The sequence below is a fragment of the Mytilus californianus genome, unplaced genomic scaffold (assembly GCF_021869535.1).
Source record: "Mytilus californianus isolate M0D057914Y unplaced genomic scaffold, xbMytCali1.0.p SCAF_48, whole genome shotgun sequence".
Classification (NCBI taxonomy): domain Eukaryota; kingdom Metazoa; phylum Mollusca; class Bivalvia; order Mytilida; family Mytilidae; genus Mytilus; species Mytilus californianus.
The window spans coordinates 930856-953584 of NW_026262699.1; the positions used below are offsets into that span (position 1 = coordinate 930856).

The 22729-nt window shown below is 30.0% G+C and overlaps 1 protein-coding gene across 1 annotated transcript in view; it reads right to left on the reverse strand.

Moving 5' to 3' along the window:
- The window catches only part of LOC127700085 (uncharacterized), a 47284-nt gene extending 25867 nt beyond the window's left edge, over nt 1–21417 (reverse strand). The window contains exons 1-13 of the mRNA XM_052203553.1: nt 21326–21417; nt 17428–17460; nt 16239–16316; nt 15854–15889; nt 14583–14651; nt 13020–13040; nt 6504–6638; nt 5678–5716; nt 4737–4787; nt 3737–3896; nt 2456–2571; nt 1269–1292; nt 184–228 (exon numbers count right to left, since the gene is read on the reverse strand). Coding sequence (XP_052059513.1) covers nt 184–228; nt 1269–1292; nt 2456–2571; nt 3737–3896; nt 4737–4787; nt 5678–5716; nt 6504–6638; nt 13020–13040; nt 14583–14651; nt 15854–15889; nt 16239–16316; nt 17428–17442 — 789 coding nt within the window. The 5' untranslated portion in view covers nt 17443–17460; nt 21326–21417. The remainder of the gene's footprint in view (nt 1–183; nt 229–1268; nt 1293–2455; nt 2572–3736; nt 3897–4736; nt 4788–5677; nt 5717–6503; nt 6639–13019; nt 13041–14582; nt 14652–15853; nt 15890–16238; nt 16317–17427; nt 17461–21325) is intronic.
- Between the last annotated feature and the right edge of the window lie 1312 nt (nt 21418–22729).

Below are 22729 nucleotides of genomic sequence, written 5' to 3' on the forward strand. Positions count from 1 at the left end.
GCATACTATACTTGCCCTTTCAAAAAACTGAGAGCATCCAAACCTTGATGAGGATTTGTATTCTTCGGTCGTTTTTTTTCTATTTAGTGTTTTGTGAAATTCAATGTGTTTGACATTTTGTCATACCAAAATCATTGGTATCTATTTATAAAAAATCGATTAAACCGTTCAAACTTAGCTTACATCTTTAAAGTGTTCACTTGAATAACCTGTATGCTGTTCGTCTGTCTGCCGAAGAGAAATATTTTGGTAGTTTAAGATTCTATTAATAAGATCATGCAAAAAAATGAAAACAAATTATATGACAGTAATAATAATTTTGCAACATACCACGTTTTTAACCATGCCAAATCTTATATTTTAAAGATATTATTCGTTTCAAATGGACATAACGGTTTCATAAATAATAAAGATTTGAAAATCTAATGTTTGTAAACATAGTTGATAGGCCATGCAGTGTATCAAATTGCAATTATATCTATTTAGCTTATATTTTATCTAGTGAACAAAAGTGTATTCGATATACAATATTGTAACTCACATCTATACTTTTTTTAAATGCTATTTTTTGCGACTTGTGAGAATATAACATGCACTGAGTTTGCAAGAGATGTTATTCCAGTCGACAAACATGGACTCACTCGTTTTGTAGTTATTATAATTCAAGCTTATTTACTTATGTCTGTTTGTACATATTGACAATTTTTACATTCGAAAGCAATTTTGCTGAACTGCCTTCATCTTATACTTATACTGTAATCGTGTAAATGATTTCTTTGTATGGATAGTTGTCCCATTGGCACTTATACCACATCTTCTTATGATATCTTTAGATGTGAGTGATAAGCTTTTGAATATAAATCATTACATAAATGTTACATTCTTTTTAAATTCATAACTAGCTGATCATCTTCTCAATAATATTTGTATCTGGTAAAAATAGTATGCATTTATTTTGGCCACTGTACGCTATTTAAAGGACGCACAACCATGTACCCATTCATATTCGGCAATTTATAACTGTTCACATCACCTTTGTTGCCTTATACTACTTTAATACTGATAGTTTCACTACATTTATTTAAAACGATCATTTGATCATATACTATCCTTGAAATCCTTATGAACAACTGGTCGTTTATGGTAAAATGAGTTGAATATATTTTTTGCTAAGAGATATAAAACGATTTTGTTTTTGCCTATATTATAAAATCACACTTTCCAATGAAATCTTAGCTTCCCGTCAAAATATAATATACATTACTTACTGTTTTGTGTTCCTTTAATCTGTCCTGACAAAACAAAAAGAGTTACTTTACTATAGATTATAAGTATAATACTTTCAAGTTCAACATGTATTCAAATGATGTCTTCTGTTTTATTTGTTCTTAAAGGTTTCTTTTTTATTTGTTGTTTTTTTTTAAGTTTTATTTCAAATTTTGCTGTAGAGAGTCAAAACAGATGCTAGGGTTATAATTTAGATAGCCGGACGCGTGTTTTGTGTACATAAAACTCATAAGTGGTGCTCTTATGTTTTTAAAGTTTTAAAAGTTATAAGGCCTAAATCAGGTAAATCAAATGAATAGTTATAGAGTTTCGAGAAATTGTTCCAAATACATCTTAGGCTATACATTGAGAACGACAAATCTGATTCATCATTGTATACACAATAACTTTATAAAACGTGAACAATTCTGTTAGTGTCATCTCATCTGAACTCAAAAGTGTTGATAACTGGGCTGGTAAAACCCATAGGGGTTGAAACCAGGAGTAGTACCAACCAACGGGTTTTAAAAGTAAAATCACAAAAATAATGAACTCCGAGGAAAATTCAAAAAGGAATGTCCCTTATCAAATTGCAAAATCATAATTTCAAACACATCAAACGAATGGATAATAACTGTCATATTCCATTAACTGTACATGGCTTGTAATTTTGTCTATATCAGAAGTATCATTGGAGCCAAATATTACAACAGTTAGAAAATCAAAACCAAATACAAACTTGTAGAGAATTTCAAATTAAACAAAATATAAAAGATTGGTTGATAGATTGCCTCGTATCTTTAACATTTTTAGTAACTGTTAATATTTTATAGGTCTTCGAGTTTTTCTAAAAAACCACGTCCAGGTCATGTTCAATGTCGGTATATTGTGCATTTACTATTTTCTGTGAAGAGTTTTAAGATATTTCAGATTTTGAGTATCAGTCAATGTTAAACTATTTGTCATAACTGTGTACTCTTATATTTCAATTGGGTTGTTCTCGATGAAACCTTTGGTACATTTTACAAAGACTAAGTTCTTAACTCCTATATGTCAACTTGATTTACGGTATGGTTCGATAACTTTTAGCATGATTGCCGTCTTAAATTCCGTCATGAAACATGCCTGAAGAAATTTTTGTATGAAATGCAAATATGCAAAATGATATTATAAACATAAAATATCTTACAGAAAAATGCATTGAGGTGTATCCATATTTTTGTGATAAACCTTTCATAACACAACTTCTGCTAACAACACTGTTTACAAAATCTGTGTTTTTCTCATTAAATAAAAACCCACATCCTGTTCAAAAGAGAAACACAGTTGTTATATATATGCATTGTGAATCCTAATACGACGTTAGCTATATCTCGTTATGAAAAGTGATACAGGAAAATTAAAATATGTGTATTTGTGGGTTTTTTAAAATAAGATAACTTGAAAGTGGTAAGTAGAGAACAGAATTTGAACTGGAAGAAAAACAGATGATATATGTGCATCTTGCAAAAATGTATAAACTTGCTAATAAAGAATAATGTTGGGTGTGTATTGATTGATTTCTTAGTCTTATATACATGCTTTTTTTTTAAGTTGCTATTGGGTTTAAACCAACTGCCAGAAACTGCCAGAAATCTCATGTCTGTACTTCGTGTCTGTTTTGTGTACTACGGATGTATAAATACCCTGTCAAGTCCGGTCTTGGTTATCTTATATGTTTTTTTCTTGCTTTGTATTGATCTATTATTATGTTAACCTTTATCAATTGATATGTGTAGTTTATTTTCATGTTTTGCTGTTACACCACTGTCCTAGTTAAAAAAGAGTTATACACTTAAAAACACGTGTTACCCCACCACATTCTTTATGACCATGTCTCAAATCAGGAACCTTGAGTACTAGTTCAGTGGTAGTCGTTGGTTCTTTTAAGTAAATATTTTTTTTTGTTAATGAAACAGTTAGTTTTACCAAAAGATTTTTTTCCTTTTTTCATAACGAGGCCTTTTATAGCTGAAGACGCGTTATGTGTTTTTCTCTTAGTTGAAGGCTGTACTTTCGCATTTAATTAAATACATCACCTTCATGGAAACTTTGGTGGATATATATCTAATTGGTAATTATACCAACTTTCCTTAAGTGAAGAATGACTTAAAAAGGTTTAATAAACGATAACAATAACCTAGTATTTAAATGTTTTTTTTTAGATCCCTGGATATGTTATAGTTTTGCTGTTGTGACATTTGCAAACATTCTGATGTTCTGGCTGATTTATCATTGTGCAATTTTACTGGAAGTGATACATCTCATAATTTAAAATGCAGCATTTATTATTGAATACCAAACGCAGTAAAATGTTTAAAAAGACAAAGGTTTACTTTTTTTTCGATTTGATATTTCTTTTTACTATACTTTTTTTCAAATCATTAAAACGTAATCAAACGGTATATTTAAACTGCATGAACAAACTTACTTCCTGAATATCTTGCGACATGCGCAATTGCATTCTTTAAAAGCAAGTGATCAGCCCACTCATACGTTTGCGTACATTCATTATAAGCACCTATCACAGATACAACTATTCTTGGCTCTCCAAAAGTCTTCAAATTACCCCAAATGTCTTTTGGTGATGGCTAATGTAATAAAAGTGTATGTTGATTAAACAAATAAAAGAATTTTTATCTGTAGTTGGGATCCAATGTATCATGTTTACTAAGACATGCATACTAGAAAAACGTTGTTTTATTTTCTGACTTATATAGATTTTGGTCTAATATGAACTACCTTATATTTGAAATATATTTTTTAGAAAAAGATATTGTGTTAGGTTTATCAATATTGTTGAAGCATGGATCCTGTCGTTTGTTTTCTCTTATAAATTCTTTAATGTTCTTAAACCATTTTCGGTATAATTCTTTCTTTTCCTTTTTTGAAAATTAGTTGACATTCACATACCTCTTTCTCTTGTACTACATAACTAAGCACGCAATATCAATATGAATTATCACTATGAAGCATGTGAAATGAACAAGCGTATAACGGTAAATGTGGTATAAAAAATTCGTTATACTATTCTAATTAGTATAATGAAAACAGTAATTACAATACAAGACCATATATGCATACACATATATACTTGAATAGTCATGATTACATCCTCATCAGTCACAATTACCCACTAGTGTCAGTTCCTGATGCAAACTTCCATTTGATTTTAGGAAAATTATATTATTTCTTTTGATTATTTAAACTCCAGAGGTTACTTTGCATGTCCGCGTTTAGAGAGAACCTAGTATTGTTACGAGAACATATTATGTCAGTACCATGAGTACCATGCATAAGTATAGTACTGCAACTACTTAACAGGGGCAAACGATACAAACAGGATATCCAAATGCATACGTTAAAAGCTAGCTTTCAACGTCGCATCAGTTAAAATGTATTGTTTTCTGTCATTTATTATGGTTCTATACCTGTCCATCTTGTATAACCCCTGCCGAGGACTGTTGTGCATGTTCCATAAGCTAAAATCATTAAGTTACATGAATAATTAAAACACACATGAGTGTAGAATACGATACAAGACAAAAATCTAAGAATTAGCACACTATTAAATCAATACATTTTGAAAAACACAGTGGAACAGATGCAATGTAACGTGTAAACAAACATGTCGTATGTATATTTACAGTTATGAGATTTTTTTCATGTGAGATGACAGGGGGTAGCGGTAGCTTGTCTTCGTTGGAGAGTTCTTTGAAAGTTAACCAATCCAAATGTATTTTTTTTATTTAACAATCATTACATTTGAATATATGTTTAAGTTACTTGCATATAGCAATAATATAATTGTTGATGTAACGTGTCTTCTGATTATCGGACAGTGTTTTGTTAATCATCTCATAGACATAATTCTGTCATGTGACCGTGACGTCATCCACGTTTTTTCATGATTTACGCCTGTTTAACATGGAATTTAGAATTATATTATAAGAAATGACTGTAATATTTTTTTCTGTCTATTCAAAATAACATAAAAAATGCGGTGCATAGTTAATAATAACCCGCTACGCGGGTTAACCAGTGTGCACCACTTTTTTTATGTTATTTCTTCATGGACAGAAAACATATTACAGTCATTCCCTAAGTGTATTACAACAATGTGTGATTAAACCAGATAAAACGTCGGATGATCTCTGAGCATCAATATATCAGTCAGAAGCTAAACATAGCACTTTGTAAATAACTTTACACAGAAACCCATTCGGAATGAAAAGACAGGCACCAGTTTTTATAACATTTTGAAGCAATTTGTCATAAATTAGTATACCGGAAATGTATCCATCACTATATTAAGATAAGCAATGTAAAAAATATCGCAAACACATTGTTAATATGAAAAACAAATATTTACCTCAAATGTGGGAATCTGTTGAAGTTCCTCCACAACTCTCTGAAAATGATAGAGCATGTTTCAATTTCGATAGACTTAAGACCCGATTCAGATTATCTTTATTTTATTGATTTCTTAAAGCTTTACAAAGGTATCTGTTCTTGATGGTTATTAACGTTTGTAAACAATAAATCTGTTTATATTTACTTTAAAAAAAATATCATGACGACAATGTTAGTAATGATATGGACAACTATTGTTCTTTAATTTTGAGTTTAGTATGACGTTCATTTTACTGGACTTATACACATTTTTATTTAGGGGCACACAGAGCCCAACTGCGGGTGCGGGATTATTTCGTTGCGTTGAAGAGCCATTGGTGGCCCTCCCTGTTGTCTTCTCTTTGGTCGTTTTTTTTTTGTCTCAATGACATTTTCCCCATTACTAAACTCAATTGTAGAACACTGTTTAATATATTATATCATGTCTGTTGATTATTGCAACTTTATTTTACTAAAATAAGACAGTTTGAGACATCCGAGCACTGTACCTTATGCATTGTTTTAGCTGGTTATCTTAAGAGGGAGGCAAAAGCAAAAGTTCGATCATCCACGCTTCTCCTTTTTCGAAAGATTCCGCCTGTAAAGTTTTAAAAAACTATTCTTTTTGGCTTTTATTCTCTCTTTCTTGACAATGCATTTACCTTTTCGTATTTTTTAAGTTATATAATTCTGTTTGGCTTTAATTCTCTCTTTCGTGGCAATGCATTTACTATTTATGTATTTTTGAAATAATGTAATTCATTTTTATTTTATGCTTCATCTATGTTTATTATAGTAACGTTTACCTTTGGGCTATCTGGAACATCTTCATCCTCAGTCTGAGTTGCCATTTCATGCAGAATCTTATCATCTGTTTGTGTATATGTTTGTATGGCATCGCATCCGTCTGTTTGACTGGCAGATGTTGTAGCTATTGGATGCTATAAAACATCCAGTAATTTTGGACGAGGATTATAATGTAACATTACATTATTATTGATGAATATCGCTTCGAATGTATTCATTCCCTCTTGGTTCAGGTCCAATACATAATTTCATCACTTTGTGCATATGTATTATACAGCTACACAATAGTATACAAACGAAAGGAAAGTGAGGTTTTAAAATGACACAGAAGACATAAATGTGTCATAAATATACACAGTTAAATAAAATTGAGAATGGAAATGGGGAATGTGTCAAAGAGACAACAACCCGACCATAGAGCAGACAACAGCCGAAGGCCAGCAATGGGTCTTCAATGCAGCGAGAAACTCTCGCACCCGGAGGCGTCCTTCAGCTGGCCCCTAAACAAAAGTGTATACTAGTTCAGTGATAATGGACGTCATACTAAATTCCAAACTATACACAAGAAACTAAAATTAAAAATGATACAAGACTAACAAAGGCCAGAGGCTCCTGACTTGGGACAGGCGCAAAAATGCGGCGGGGTTAAACATGTTTTTTGAGATCTCAACCCTCCCCCTATACCTCTAGCCAATGTAGAAAAAACAAACGTACAACAGTACGCACAGTAAAACTCAGTTTAAGAGAAGTCCGAGTCCGATGTCAGAATAGGAAACAAAAGAAAATAAAGAAAATGACAATAATACATAAATAACAACAGACTACTAGCAGTTACTGACATGCCAGCTCCAGACCTCAATTAAACTGATTGAAAGATTATGTCTTCATCATATGAATATCAGGCACAATCCCTCCAGTTAGGGGTATAGTATTATACCGTCATAAAATATATGAGAAGAACATAACCCGTGTCATGCCAACAACTGGTTTTAGAATAAATATGTTTAATTCCGATGCAAAGACCCTATAAATGAATCAATATTAAAGCCAAAATATGCAATTTTTAATGACCTGATAACAATATCGTAACTATATCCCTTCTTAATAAGTTTGTTTAAAGGTTATACCCGAACGTATAAGATGTCTGCATGTTGAGTTATATTTACGAATGATGTCCTTATACCGATGATAAAATTTAGTAAATGTTTTGACTAGTTTATGATATCGAAAACCCTGGTGTAATAATTTTTCAGTAATATATAAATTTCTCTCGCTAAAATCTAATACGTTGTTACATACACGAGCGAATCGTACAAGTTGAGATATATAAACATCATAAGATGGTGACAAGGGAACATCACCATCTAAAAATGGATAATTAACGATAGAAAATAAAAAATCATCTCTTTTATCATAAATGTTTGTATTAAGCTTCCCGTTAATGACTTCAAAACGAAAATAGTAACTTAAAATGTTAACGTTACTTTGTAAATATCAAATAAACACAACACAGGTACCATATTATCATCAATGTATAACCGGGCAATCAGAGAATGATTGTTAAGTTTTATAGACTTGGTTAAATTGCAATTCGTTAGTATATGTATATAAATTCTATGTTCATGTAGTAAATTTTTTTATGATGTATGCATCGCAAAGCAATACTATCAAAATTGAAGTGAATTATATCTGAAAGAAAGTATATGCCTTTACTTCTGATACATATTTACGAATGCCCTTTTTCGTCAATATCTGAAAATAGATACTTGCTATTTGCTGCAATCCCTCAAAATTTTACTATTGTCATTTTAGGCATGTGTAATTCAGTTTAAGTTTAAGAAATAAGACTTTTTTAAGATATAATTACATCAGATATATGTTTCATTATAATGTTGTTTTTTTTTAACACATATAAACGTTTTATTCCTAAATATTTCCTGTATACAATTACCTTGGTCGTCCAGGAACAGGCTAAGGGTCCCTGTTTACAAAATGAACCATCTATCCGGGGACAATAGAAGGCAATAAAAATGTAGTCTACATTTTTACCTTGGATTTAAATTAGTGTCAAAAATATATCCTTATAATGTTAGAAGCATCTTACAGCTCTATACCTTCATTTCAAAATAGTAAGTAAATAATAAGATACCCACACAAAAGATGTGCATTTTATACTACAATAAACATGATAGGCTAACACTTGTTTACCATTTTTTTTTATGTTTGTATAAATTGATAAAATCGATATTCTTATACAATAAACCATAAAAAATGTACTTTGACTCAAGCTTATACTGTCTAAATTTTCGTTATCACCGACTCTAATTTTGTCTTATCGATGATGTCAATGTCTTTCAATAGAATAACAAATTTTAGATTATTTTTCAAGTTATGTTTCCAGATATTATAAATATCTTGAGGTGCTTTAGGCGTTTTGTTAAATTTTATTGAATTCCTAATTTTCCATAGAGTCTATTTAGAAGATGATAATCATTGATAATGATGTTTAGAAATTTATCATATTTTAGTATTCCCGTGTTTTTACCTAACAGAATGTCCTTTTCAACAAGAGGATTATTTATTCCTATGTTTGATTTGATAAGTATTTCTTGGAGATTTTTTAAAATTAACTGTGATGTACTACAACTGAAAAATAAGTGTTGCAGGGTTTCTATATTGTTGTCATTTTGACAAATGTGGCATTTTCCATTTGATATCTTCATTTTTTTAATCTTTCTTCAGTATATAAAATAGTGTGAATGGATCTCCATTGAAATTCTTTTACATTATTTTCAATTGTCAACTGTTTTAATCCCGACCATATATTTTCCCAAAGTATATTGTTTCCAAATATTTCCTCCCACTTAATTTGACATTTTGGAGATACATCTTTATTTAAAACCGTACGAATATATTTGAGTTTTAACTTTGATGGTTTGATTGTTTGGTTGTTTAAGTTAATGATCTCAAGGTCATTTGATATCTTTAATTTCCTTTCATAATGCATACTCTTGTTTCCGCAAGATTTCAAAATTTGCACGAAATCTTTAGGAATTGCCTGTTTAATTTTTGAAAATTCGGAAATACAATTTCTCCGATCAAACAGCTTCCTATCAATTTCATTACAGCTAATAAAATCTGTAGTTTCTGGATTCCAAATGTCCTGGATAGTTTGTGATATCGGTTATTTAAAAAAAAGAGTATAACAATGATTTATTTTTGAACAGAATAGAAGAGTTTCCAAATATCCTCGTATTTAAAATATCACTTTTATTTGAAGGTGTATCAATATTTTGAATGAATCCTGACCACGTATTTATAATTTTCTGATAAACGTGTGGCAATTGGTTCATATCTAAACCATTTAAACTTGAACATTTACATACAAAAAAGGCATTATTATATTTTTCATCGAATTTCCGAAGCCAACACTTACCGATCGCTTTCCAGCTTTCCAATGGCTCCTGCATTAAACGATATAAAAGTTTTATGCGTTTACTTTTTATAAACATATCTATACTTACCATACCCATTCCCCTTATTTTTCATTCAAACAGCAGACATTTCTATCTACCTGATTCACTTTTCCGTCCCATATAAAGTTCCAAATTATATTATTTAGCTCTTTAGTATATTTATCCGGAATTCCTCGTATTTCGATTTCGTTAGAACAGAGAGAAAGTATCATATTTTTTTACTATAAGTGTTTTACCTGTAATGTAAGCTTCCTACTTTTCCATACGTGTATACAATTTTTAACTTTATCTATTATTTTTCTCCAAATATCATCGTCATCTATTTCATAACCATGACACACCCCTAATGTTTTAACATTGCCTGTGATCCATTTTATTTTATAAAATTTAAATCGTTTTCTTTTAGAAGCCCTTTAAAGTAAGCCTTTTGTTTTGTCATAGTTTATTCTAGAACCCGAAGCTTTTTCGTATAAGGACAAAATTTTAAAAGTATTTTCTACAGCTTTTTTCATTTTTATTAAATACCTGGGTGTCATCTGCAAACATACATAATTAAGTTTCTATAAAGTTCCCTCCCTCTCCTGGTAATTTTAATCCATCTATTTCAATGTTACCCCTAATCGCACATGCCATTGGTTCAGCCTGTATGATATACAAGAGAGGGGCTATTAGATACCCTTGCCTAGCGGAGCGAGTAATCGAAAAGTATCTTGATACAAATCCATTGGTTTTAATACACGACGTAGCATTGTATAATAAAAAATTTAACCATGCTAAAAAATTCCCGCCAAATTCAAATTTCTCCAGTACAAAATCTATCCATTCCCATTCAACCCTATCGAACGCTTTTTGTTGATAAAAAAATAATATAATTTCTTCTTTATCTTCGTTGTCAATATATTCTATAATGTCCTGAATTATTTGGTTAGCCTCGCTTATATTTCTACCTTTAACAAACCCTTTCTGATCGCTATGAATAATTTTAGGTAATACTATCTTAAGTCTTTCAGCAAGAATCTTTGCAATAATTTTATAATCACAATTTAGTAGAGTTAGTGGTCTCCATTTTTTTTTATATTTTCCCTTTCTCCTCCTTTATGTAGTAAGGTTAAGACCCCCTTATGTTAACAGTTACTCAATATAGTATCATTAAAGATTTCTTGTAGTAAACTAAAGAAATCGTCTTTTATTACGTCCCAATATAAATCATACAATTCTGATAGTATACCATCTTCGCCAGGTGATTTGTTCTGTTTTAAGTGTTTTAGTACCTTTTCTACTTCACATATATTTATATCTCTATCTCACATTTCTTTATCTTCCTTACTTACCTTATCTATTATAAACTGACAAAGTTTTTCGGCCGCTGTTTTGTCCCATCCATCCGTGGCAAAAAGTTTAGTATAAAATTTTACTTGTTCATTCAAGATAGAATCAATGTCTCATTTTTACTCACCGTTTTCTGTTTTTAAACGTTGCCATTATTTGTTCTGCCCATTTTTCTTTTCTAATTTAAAAAAGTATTTGGTCGGCTTCTCCCCGTCTTCGGCCCATTTAGTCCGTGATCTAATTTTTGCGGAGACTGTTTTATTAGTATAATATTCCTTAATTTTATTTTCTATTTCTAAAATTTTGTCACATGATTTATTTGATTCGTTCAATTGAAGTTTCAATTTTTCAAGCTGTTTTTCTAAAGCAATGATATTTTTTTGTTTTGATAAACGGTTTAGTTTTTGACTAATTTCCATGGTCAAAAATTTAATCTTTGATTTTGTTACATCCCACCACTCTTAAATGCTATTGAATCGATTCTTACTTTTAACCCAATTTTCCCAAAACGTTTTAAATGCATTTGAAAATTCATCTGTCTTAATTGTATTTAGATTCATGATCCACATTCCCGGTCCTCTTTCAATATCATCTAATTTTATTTTTGAAGTAACAATGTCATGATCACTAAATGGAAATGTGATTATACGCGTGTTTAAAATTTTGCAGCTAACAGATTTCGTACAAAAAATATAATCTATTCGTGATTTTGAATTACCTCTTTGAAAACTATACCGTCTATTTGTTGGAAATTTGTATTGTTTATAATATGTTATTCTGATTGGCTACACTTCAATCTCGCGTTATTCTTTAGTCAATTTCATTACACAATAAAATTTATCATCCATGATGACACGAGGTCCCACGATAAAGTGCACAGGTAAATTAAATAAAAACTTGATAAAAATCTTGTTTCATGATCCTAGCAAAAAAATGTTATTATACGTATTGTATGCTTCTTTTTATAACTTCATAGGGTTGTAAAAGCGTTGACCGTGCGCACATTTTTAGAATTAAGCACTTCCGCGCTTCATGCAAAATGTACTTCGGTCAACGCTTTTACACCCCAATAAAGTTACAGAAAGAAGCATTCAATTCTTAAATAACATCACAGTATGAAAAAAAGAAAACAGAGATAAGAATAGATACGAAATGTTTTATTAAGAGTTCGAAAATTGCCCTAATAAGATTTGAAATTTGAATAAAGTTGAACTACTTATAACAAACTCCAATAACAATAATTTCATGCTTAATTGCTTGTAGTAGTCCAAGACAAATCTAATATGAATCTGTGTTCGTTTGCTGTGTATATATATTAAGTCTTACGTTATTCTTTTGCATGTTTACATGATGCAGTGAAAAAAAAATACAGAGTGCGCTACTTACAAAGAAATTACTGCAACAGATTATTGAAGGAAACCGAATGAAAATGAAACTTTACAAGTTTAAGAGTAACATCAATAACTGGTTCACTGATATGATGTAGCGGTGTCTCAACTCATTAGCAGTCTGATTTTGCGATTTTTAATTATTAGATATCAGCATAGTCGTTTCATCTGTCTGTTTCCTAATTGTGTTTTATTCCTGATTTTGAAATATTTTGACTGTTTGAACCTGATTGGCCTCTTCCTAATCTATTTACGAGATTTGAACATCAACAGAATAGTGTTACCTTTATATTTATTCTGGTAATTGCATTACATTTCATACCTTTTTCCGTTTTCTGTAAGTCTGCAAATAAAATATAAACGTATGCCCTCCATATGTGTTGCTGATCACATTTGCGGTTTGGAATTTCCGTCTTTTGATTAGGGACTTTCCATTTTACAATTTCTTTTTCTACTTTTTTATATAGTTAAAGAGACCAAAAAATAATTGATAAGCATTTCCATTTAAGGGAAATAATTGTTATACGGACAACATTATCTTAAAAAGTGAGTTATTGTTGCAATTAGATTTCGCTGTTACTTTAATTACAGTTTTCAAAATGAAAGACTTTTTATTGAAGAAATCAAATATGAAATCAGCTGAAATTTTAACGAACGGTAAGTACATTTTATTTGTCCTACATTTGAACCCCTCCCTTGAGACTTTATTGATATTTAACGTTTTGAAAGATGAATGTTGCATCTATGTTTTATTCTTAGTCTTGTTGATGATATTGGTTGAACCTCCAATGATGATTATAGCTGAGTGTCTTTCTGTTTAGTCATTGTTGTCAAAGCACTTTATTCATGTAATAATAGTCTGTCAAAGTAGGTAACTGATGATCAACAAAAAACGATGGAAGCCACGAGATGATAATGGCTAACTTGATTTTTTTGTAAAGATTGGCTTATAAGTAGATGTGGTATTATTGCCAATTTGACAGCAATCCATCTAATAAAAAGGACAATGATACGAATACTACAGCCTGAATAAAATGAACAGAACTGTTCCAATATATAAGCTCTTAGTGAAAAACGAGCAATATTTCAATAGAAAAAAGTCACTGCTCCATTTATCTTACAACGATGAAAACACAAGGAAATATCATTGAATCTTTTTACCACACACAAGGTGTACTAATATGGCAGTGAACATTTTTATTCAGTGTCGATATGTAACATACTATCATATTATTTCGTTGGTGTTAAATATGTTACCGCTGAATGAAGGTAAAGATTTACATTCTTTTCGAAAATGATATATTCTGTGGTTTTAACAATTAAATGTACATGTAGCCTTTTTTTATTTTTTAAAATGTATGAGCAAATTCTTTCCGGTTTTACATTAACCAACACAATGTGTAGTGCTGCTTCGAAGTATTCAATATCTTCGCTATTTTCAGACTTTCTTTTATAATATGTGTTCAAAGTGTTGCATGCTAAACAATTTCACATACATTATGCACCATTCTTTAATAATAATTATCGCCACGAAATTTCTTATTTTCAGTCAGTAGTACATGTATTTCATTCTGGTGTTTCCCTTTACTTTTTGTACATTACAATTTTCAAATTAGTCGCTATCAAACTAGATGCTCACGTTTTGTGTTTTGGTTCTTTATTCCTGTTGAAATTAACAAATACTCATTCAATAATTTTAATACTTGATTGCCATTTTGATACAAATCGACTATGTTATGTATTGTTCTTATGAAGTATTCTATCAAAAAATTAACAAAAAATCTCGTAATACTGTTTGATGTACGTTCTATGTTGTAATGTGTTTACGAAAACTACACCCGATGCTTTAATAAATGAGTCATTTTTTATATAAGACATTACTTACAGGTTCTTTAGACTTGCTTTTCGGAGGGATGTCTATATGTTCTAGATTCTCCAAACAGAGTACATAATTCTAAAAAGATAAATGTATCAATTAAAATATCATTCATATTAACACAATTTAATTCTCAAACATTTAAAACAATACATGTATGGTCGAGTTAAAACATGCTAGAGTTGTTGTGTGCCTCAAGTGATGCCCGATTGTGTTGTTGTATAACTGTCAAGTTAGATTAAAAGGTAATCTTACTGTTTAGAAACTTTCTTTTTTCATTTGAGAAATTAAGGTTTCTGTTAAAATTTTATTCTACATTTAAAGAAAAAGAGGTTTACATTTACATTCAAAATTGAGAATTGAAATGAGGTTCATGTCGGAGAGACTACAACTTTTCCAAAAGCAGAACATAGCCCACGGCCACCAATTGATCTTCAACACAGTAAAAAAATCCCGCACCAATATATAAGATTAACAAAGGCTAGAGAGTCCTAATTTATATGTTTTGAACACAAGCGTTCTCTGATTAAAACGTATTTCATTCGAAAACAAGACATACAAATATGTGATTGCCGTGTTATGAACAGGAATTCACATGTATGACTGCTCTCCCATTAACCAATCTAGTTCTGTGTTATATATGAGAAGTCCAGAACTTGTAATTGGTGGTACCAGTCTTTTACAGCTACACTTTAATGATTTACATGCATCGTCTAGCATCAGAAAGAACAAATCACACCTCATACTCAAAATCCACGAAAGAGATGTCTTTTGACATGTTTGATGTTGTAAATCACTGCAGCTTGCAGTTGGCTATTTGTTTATTCCAGTGTTTTCATTATCAATTGTTTTGTATACAATTCATATATTTGTAAGAAATTTTCCCGTCATATGTTACTATATCAAAATATAATAACCAACTTCAAATATTGATGTAGATGCAGTGCACGAACTCTTTTAAATTGTACAGTATTTTTTTTGAGATTTTCATTTTCCCTTTATAACAATGTTAAACAATGTTAAAGTAATTTTACAGTATTTTTATTGTATGCAGTAAGGTCTCTTTGTATCACGTCATGTAAGTGCTAAATTATTTTATTTACAATTCCAAATTAATGCATAGTTTGTTATAAAAAAAATATAAATATCTACCTGTCCATTATGAATACAAAGGTGTTCTCCTCAATCCACCAACATTAATATCCACAACAACAAATTAATCTACCGTATTACCAAGAGACAAAAAAGAGAGATTTTAATATCACACTGCATATACATACTTTTATTATCTTCGGCTTCTTTTGCCTTCTTTTTTCCTATAAAATAAATCGTACTCATTATCTATAGTTCCATCGTTGCAAGGGAAAAGTAATAATAATACTAATGATAATAATGATAACAATAATAATAATAATAAAAATAATAATAATAATAATAATAATAATAATAATAATAATAATAATAATAAAAATAATGATTATAATAATAATAATAATGATAACAATAATGATTATTATAAAGAAGAAGAAGAAGAAGAAGAAAGTTTGAGGAAAACTGCAAATATTCAGTTGTGGTGGTGTAATACCTTGTGAGATATTAAATAAAGTTCTATTTTTTTTTTTAGTTTCAATTTTTATATGATATATATCTATGACTGCAACTTACCGGCCAATCTCTAGGTACTTGGCTTGCATACTCAAGATGATTTGGAAAATATCTCGAATATTTCAAAAAGTTGGAATTCTGAAAAAGATTAAGGAAATTATATTCATCACATATCCACATACTGATACAACCAATGACTGTTAAAGTCAACATTTTGAAAAGACATTCATTTTATGAGAATTTTCTATTCATTGCAATGCAATGTCTTGAAACAAATCATGCTACTCGTCCAACTTAAAGTCCTGCGGTATCTGTCCAGTCAAATTATCTTTCATTTGCTAGTATGGGGATGAAGATTATTTTTTAGTTTTCTTTCAGCTTCTTATGCAGAAATAATCTTTTCCACCGTTCTTTAGACTGAAATACTAAAACTTGTTCTTAACGCAAATTTAAACTTTTGTAGTATTTTATTTTTCTTTGTTTTTTTGGGTGAATGTTTTTGATTTTGATGCTTTGTGTATCACAAAAATAATTAAAAATATATATTTTTATACAGCCTTGTTTATATTCATAGGTCTTCCAAGTTACGGTTAAAAAAGAATTCTACCTACTTACAATGGAATGTTTTACCATACAAACGAAAAAGAATATGAATTGAACCGTTTGAATTCAAAGCAGTTAACGACAAGGCACCTCCACAAAATTGGTCTATTAATGTTCATACATTGCGCACTCTACATCTACAGACCGATTGTGTTGTTCAAAGCCATTTGTAATTAAAGAAGCCTTCGGTTATAATAAAAAAAGGAACACGTACACTTAATGAACGAGCAAATGTATCTCTTCGGTGTTGGGATATCAAAACATTGACTGGTCATTGATATTATCGCTATTCTACGAAATTTCTCTTTGATCTTGCTGACTGATAAGTTCATTTCTCAGCACAGTAGAGAGATATGAAATTTTTTCACTAGAAACTAAAGGAGCATGTGCCGTTGTCAATGCAATTAACAACGTCATCATAGATAAAATCCAGACAAACAGATTATCATTGGTCATCTCATATCGATTGCGTACAGCCCAAGCGAGAAAAGAGTCTCGTTGCGATCATCAACGATAATTCATAATTATTATATTATATCGCAGCAATGAACACATTATAAATATTTGACATCTTTCGTTAAATGACATACATCTAGTCAACATTTAAGTTACACACAAACACACATAAAATATAATAATAGCTTACTGCTATGGTTGCCATCTTCAGTGCATTGTCAACCTGCAATCAATAAATTGAAGTTGTCTTTATAATCCTTTGGGTTAAACGTTGCTTACAGAACACAGACACTCAAATTGTATTACATGTAATTAGTTTCATTTTGAAGAAATGTTAAACCAATATGTGAATCACAAATGAAATATCGCAAACTTTAATGAATTTTACTCTAAACTGTTATCGCCAAGCCTGAGCATATTAAAAAAGTGTAATATCGTTTATATTTATAGAGATTTTGTATCTTAAGGTATTAAAATGCAATTTTTGTTTACAAAATAAAACACAATGTGTATATTTTTATAATATATTAATTATTTGAAAATGTTGATCCTTAGCAAGTACTGCAAACATGATTTTTGAGATTGTTGTTAGATGGACACACATTCCAGTATATAATTGTTTTTGTTCTAACATGCGCTCTTTTTTTGCTGGTCCACAAACTATACACATTGTGATCGAAATAAATGTATTGTTTTTCGAAAACAAGTCGCAGACCTTTATCGTGACGTCAAACATCTTCGTTTCTTATTCTGCAACACCTTAACTCAGGACATACATTACATTTGTAATCAAAGATTTAATTGCAGTAAAAAAAGTTGGCAAATAATTGCAAAAAAAGGTAAAGTGTCAACCTAGAAATCGTATTTTCGAATGCTTTGACAGGTTTCTTCGAATGAACTATGACACATACGCGGGTTCGTAATTGAATGAAAGTACCATCGCTTTATTTTTGGCCTGGATTTTAAATATTCATATTTTCATGCTGATTCTAAGGTGTACAGTTTTTTTTGCTTTCAAAATGTTTTGCTGTTAAGAAATCCTCATTTCTTGTTACATGTACAAGAAGTTAAGAAATTTATTTTTGAGAAAACGGAAAACGAACACGAATATGCATTAAATTTTAGTATAAAAAAAAATCATTTTGGTGATTTAAGAGTGTGAGTGTACACTGTATTAATATTAAGATATCGCAAATCTATACTTAATATATCTATCAATCAAGTTAAAAAAAACAAAACAAACATAACCGGTTGCATCGACATTGTAGGCGTCTCGTGCATTGCAAGTATCAACCGTCGTCCTACTTGCTATTTAAACCAACACTTAATAACAAGATACATGTAGATTATCAGATAAATTTAAAAACAAAAATCAAATCAGACCAAGAACGCATGTCACTCGAAAGTCGAGTCGCAGACACACATCGTTTTGATCAACGAAGTCATTGATGGTGACTGTTTATTCGTCTATATTGATAGTTCGTTCTCTTTGGTGTATAGCAGTATTGTTTGCGTGTAAAACACACAACTGTACTTAGCTGGGTATATATATATATATATATATATATTCACACTCGGCCACCGAAAGCTTTATTATTGTGAAGCCCAGGTGGTCGAGTGGTCTAGCGCGCCGGATACAGTGCAGGCGATTTGGTGTCACGATATCTCAGTTGCAAGAGTTCGAATCCCGGCGAGGGAAGAACACACAATTTGCGAAAGCAAATTTACAGATCTAACATTGTTGGGTTGATGTTTAGACGAGTTGTATATACAGAATGTACACAGTCATGTATCACCATCACTGCTGGTGATCCGATGGATAAATCTGTTGTAGAGTTGTCACTGGTTCAGACGTACTTAGTATAGACATGTTTTTGCATAAAATAGGGCAGGTGTTCAATTGCTGCTGATAAACAGAAAAAAATGGAAAAAATAAGAATTTTTAAAATTTTTAAATTTGTCATTGATCCGGATCCTCGTTTACAATTTTCAATCTCTGTCTTTGGCAATAGTGAGATGCATATATGAGCAACATGAAATAATTGATATGTATCAACATGATATAAAAGAAGTTTACAAAGTTTTTTTTTATTCTTTGAATATGTTTTATCAATGCTTTTCGTATTATATTTGGCCGTTTCGCACTAAATACAGAGGTTAATGCAAATGTGTAGCATACAAATATAAATAATCATGTCTAAAAGTCTTCTGAACATCGGACAAATTCCGAAGGATTTAATTTAGTTTATTTACGGTACATATTTTTTTTTTTTTAGAATTCGAGTTATATAAACAAATAGCCTTCTATTTTTTTATAGATAAAAATATCGATCGCTTGTTAAAAATTCAATCCACCAAATTTGACAAAATATATTACAAATGTCATATTTGAAGTTATGATGAGTCTGGTTCTTCATAAAACGAGATTGTTCGCGATATCAACTACACCATTATATCTTGTTACAGTTTACTATTTAATAACATATTGTAGCCTTTGATGAAAGGGAATGAACATTGTTATAACTGTGAAATTATATTTACGAGTTGGTTTTTATAATGTTAAAGAATGTTCATCTGATCGATAGCACAAAGGTTACATTTTAGTAATAAAAAGAAGTAATGATCTAAAAAAAATATACAGTTAAATTAAAACATGTAGACAGGCGTGCTATTTATAGACATTTTTAGAATTTCGTGTGCAGTTGTTATGTTATACATAAAGACCGGGTCATTCCTTTGTTCCTTTGAATGTCAAATTAAGTATTCATGACAAAATCCTTGACAGTTCAATTTTCAACAAAAACTGTTTATGAATTTGAAAAAGGGTTCTATACAGGCACAAATTGAAAAAAAGTCTAATTAATCCTTCAAAAATTATTATGTATTTTCTAACAATATAATTTTTTATTCACCGATCACCATAATAAATTCAAAAAGTTTAAATCCATGTCTTTGTTTGACTGACAAAAGAATAAATTCCTGGTGCAAACTTGGCCCAATTTTAACGTGTAATTCTCACAATCTGTTTAAAAAATACATTTCGTCACAATAGAAAATAAATAGGATGAAAAGAATTCCGTCAGGGAAAATTCACTACTTCTAATTCCGATCATTCTTCCTGTGGAATTCTTTGCGATACTGTTTGTTCTTAAAATCAGGTCTAGGAGATGAATTTATAGAAATAATACATTTCGTTGACAAAATGAATCGTCAAGCTAAATTTGTAAACAGACAGATGAACATTTTGAAAAAATAAAACGCGTACATCACATGTACATGTTTCTTTTTTATAATTTGGGAAAAGACCATCAATTTCCCTAGAGCATTCTTTGCGATATTATTGTTTGGATTTAGTAGATGAAAACAACATGCAAATATAATCCATGCACTTAAAGTCAGAATGAAATAGAAAATTGAATACATGTACACAAAGACAAAAAAAAAACACAATGTGTTTTATGTTTCCTTTTAAAACTTCAGAAAACAGAGTGTGTTTAATTTAAATGAGTGGATACTGATATTTTCATGACCTGTTTTCTTTTTTTTTCATTCAGTATATATAGGTAGCAGGCGAATATATTCTTGACGAATATCTCAGATATTCATATGAGAGAAGAACACGAAGTATGGTTTCTTTTTGGTTTTAGAATGCTTCGTTCCAAATCTTGGTATCCTTATAATAATTTTAAAAAAAGCTTGAAGGCTCAATTAAAAAAAAAATCAATATGGAAGTAAAGTTATTCTTGATTTTTTAAATTTAGATTTTTTTTAGATAATATATAAATTCAGATGATTTCGAAATGTACAAAGAATTTGCCGAAAACAAGAAACGTTGCAGTAACTGCTTGGAAAAAATATTTTATCTTTATCGATTTCTTATCAGTTTTCAAGGTAAACATTGCCAAAAATTCATGAAACAAATGTAAATCGTGATCTGTATGATTGACATTAACGTAAACTATTAAAATGTAAAAGATATGAATTACCATTTCATCATTTTTTTCTACACCTTGTTTTGTGTTCGTATATAATTATTGATACTTCATTACAAAAAGTGTTGATTTTACTAATGAACTGACAGATCTTACCTTTACCAACACTATATTATACGGACATTCCCACCATGTTTCAAGTACTTTCGTTTTATATTGGTTCACTGACCTTGGACAGAACAGACATTGCGAAAAGGTAACTCTATATTATTTAAATTATGCACCGGTAATCTTAAATACATTATTTAGTAAAAGTGTAAAAGAAATCCTTTAACACAAGAAACTCAATTCAACGATATTTAAAAAATCAACAATCATCGTTGGCATACAATACGCCAGATAAACTGATGTCGTTTTAACATGCATGATATAATGCATTTGTTACAAAATTAGGAAATTTGAAAACCATTGCATACATATAGATATCAAGATGAATACTTATTCATCACTTAATCCACTTTTTTCATTTTGAAATATGCGCCCACGTAAAGTTAGGACTAAACTTGTACGTTGACCAAATTTTTCCGACTTCTGATTATTGATCTATTAGTACTTGATGTATCCATTACTTTAAAAATTGCTCATCAGTGTTTAAAAAAATGTAAATGTTGTGTGCAGGCAAAAGTAAATTGCCAAAATTAACGTCCTAATGTATGGTAAAATCTTACATTGTTTATGTGGTTGTTTTTTTCTTTTTCTTTCCAAAAGCTGTATTTCAAGCTCACAGAAAGATCAAAACTGTTTTCTGTTTAGTTTTCCTTTAAAAAAAATGCATTTAGAAAAAAAATGTATCTCGTTTAAACAGATCATGTGCAACAAAATGAAAATGAGCATGCACGATCTATCATTGACGGTGGTTCTTCTCCTACAAACGTATGTCATCATCTATACTCATTTAACTGTCACATCATAGCATTTTTTTCTCTTTTATTTTTTTTTTTCAATCTCAATCTTATTTTCTATACGTCTTGATAAAAAATAAGAAAATGTCTGGCATTCAATCATCGTTTGTTTTAGACTCTACATCATTCATTTTTGGTCTGCATCCTAATTACAAACTTTAAAGATTGTTAAAGTCTTCAATCACCTATGAGTGTCTGCTCTTTTTATACTTTGATAATAAACATTCATTGTCTATTTAATGAAATATTTGTTAATAATTATCATATAACCTTTCTATGACATGGTATTGGTTGCAAAAATTTGATATTTTTCATTTAAATGCAATATTTCTTATTTAATTGGTATATTTCTTCATTTAAATGCAATATTTTTTTATTTGAATGGTATATTTCTTCATTTAAATGCAATATTTTTTTATTTGAATGGTATTTTTTTTCATTTAAATGCAATATTTTTTATTCAAATGGTATATTTTTTCATTCAAATGGTATAATTTTTCATTCAAATGGTATAATTTTTATTTAAATGCAATAGTTTTTATTCAATGGTATAAAATGTCATTTGAATGCAATATTTTTTATTCAATTGGTATAGTAG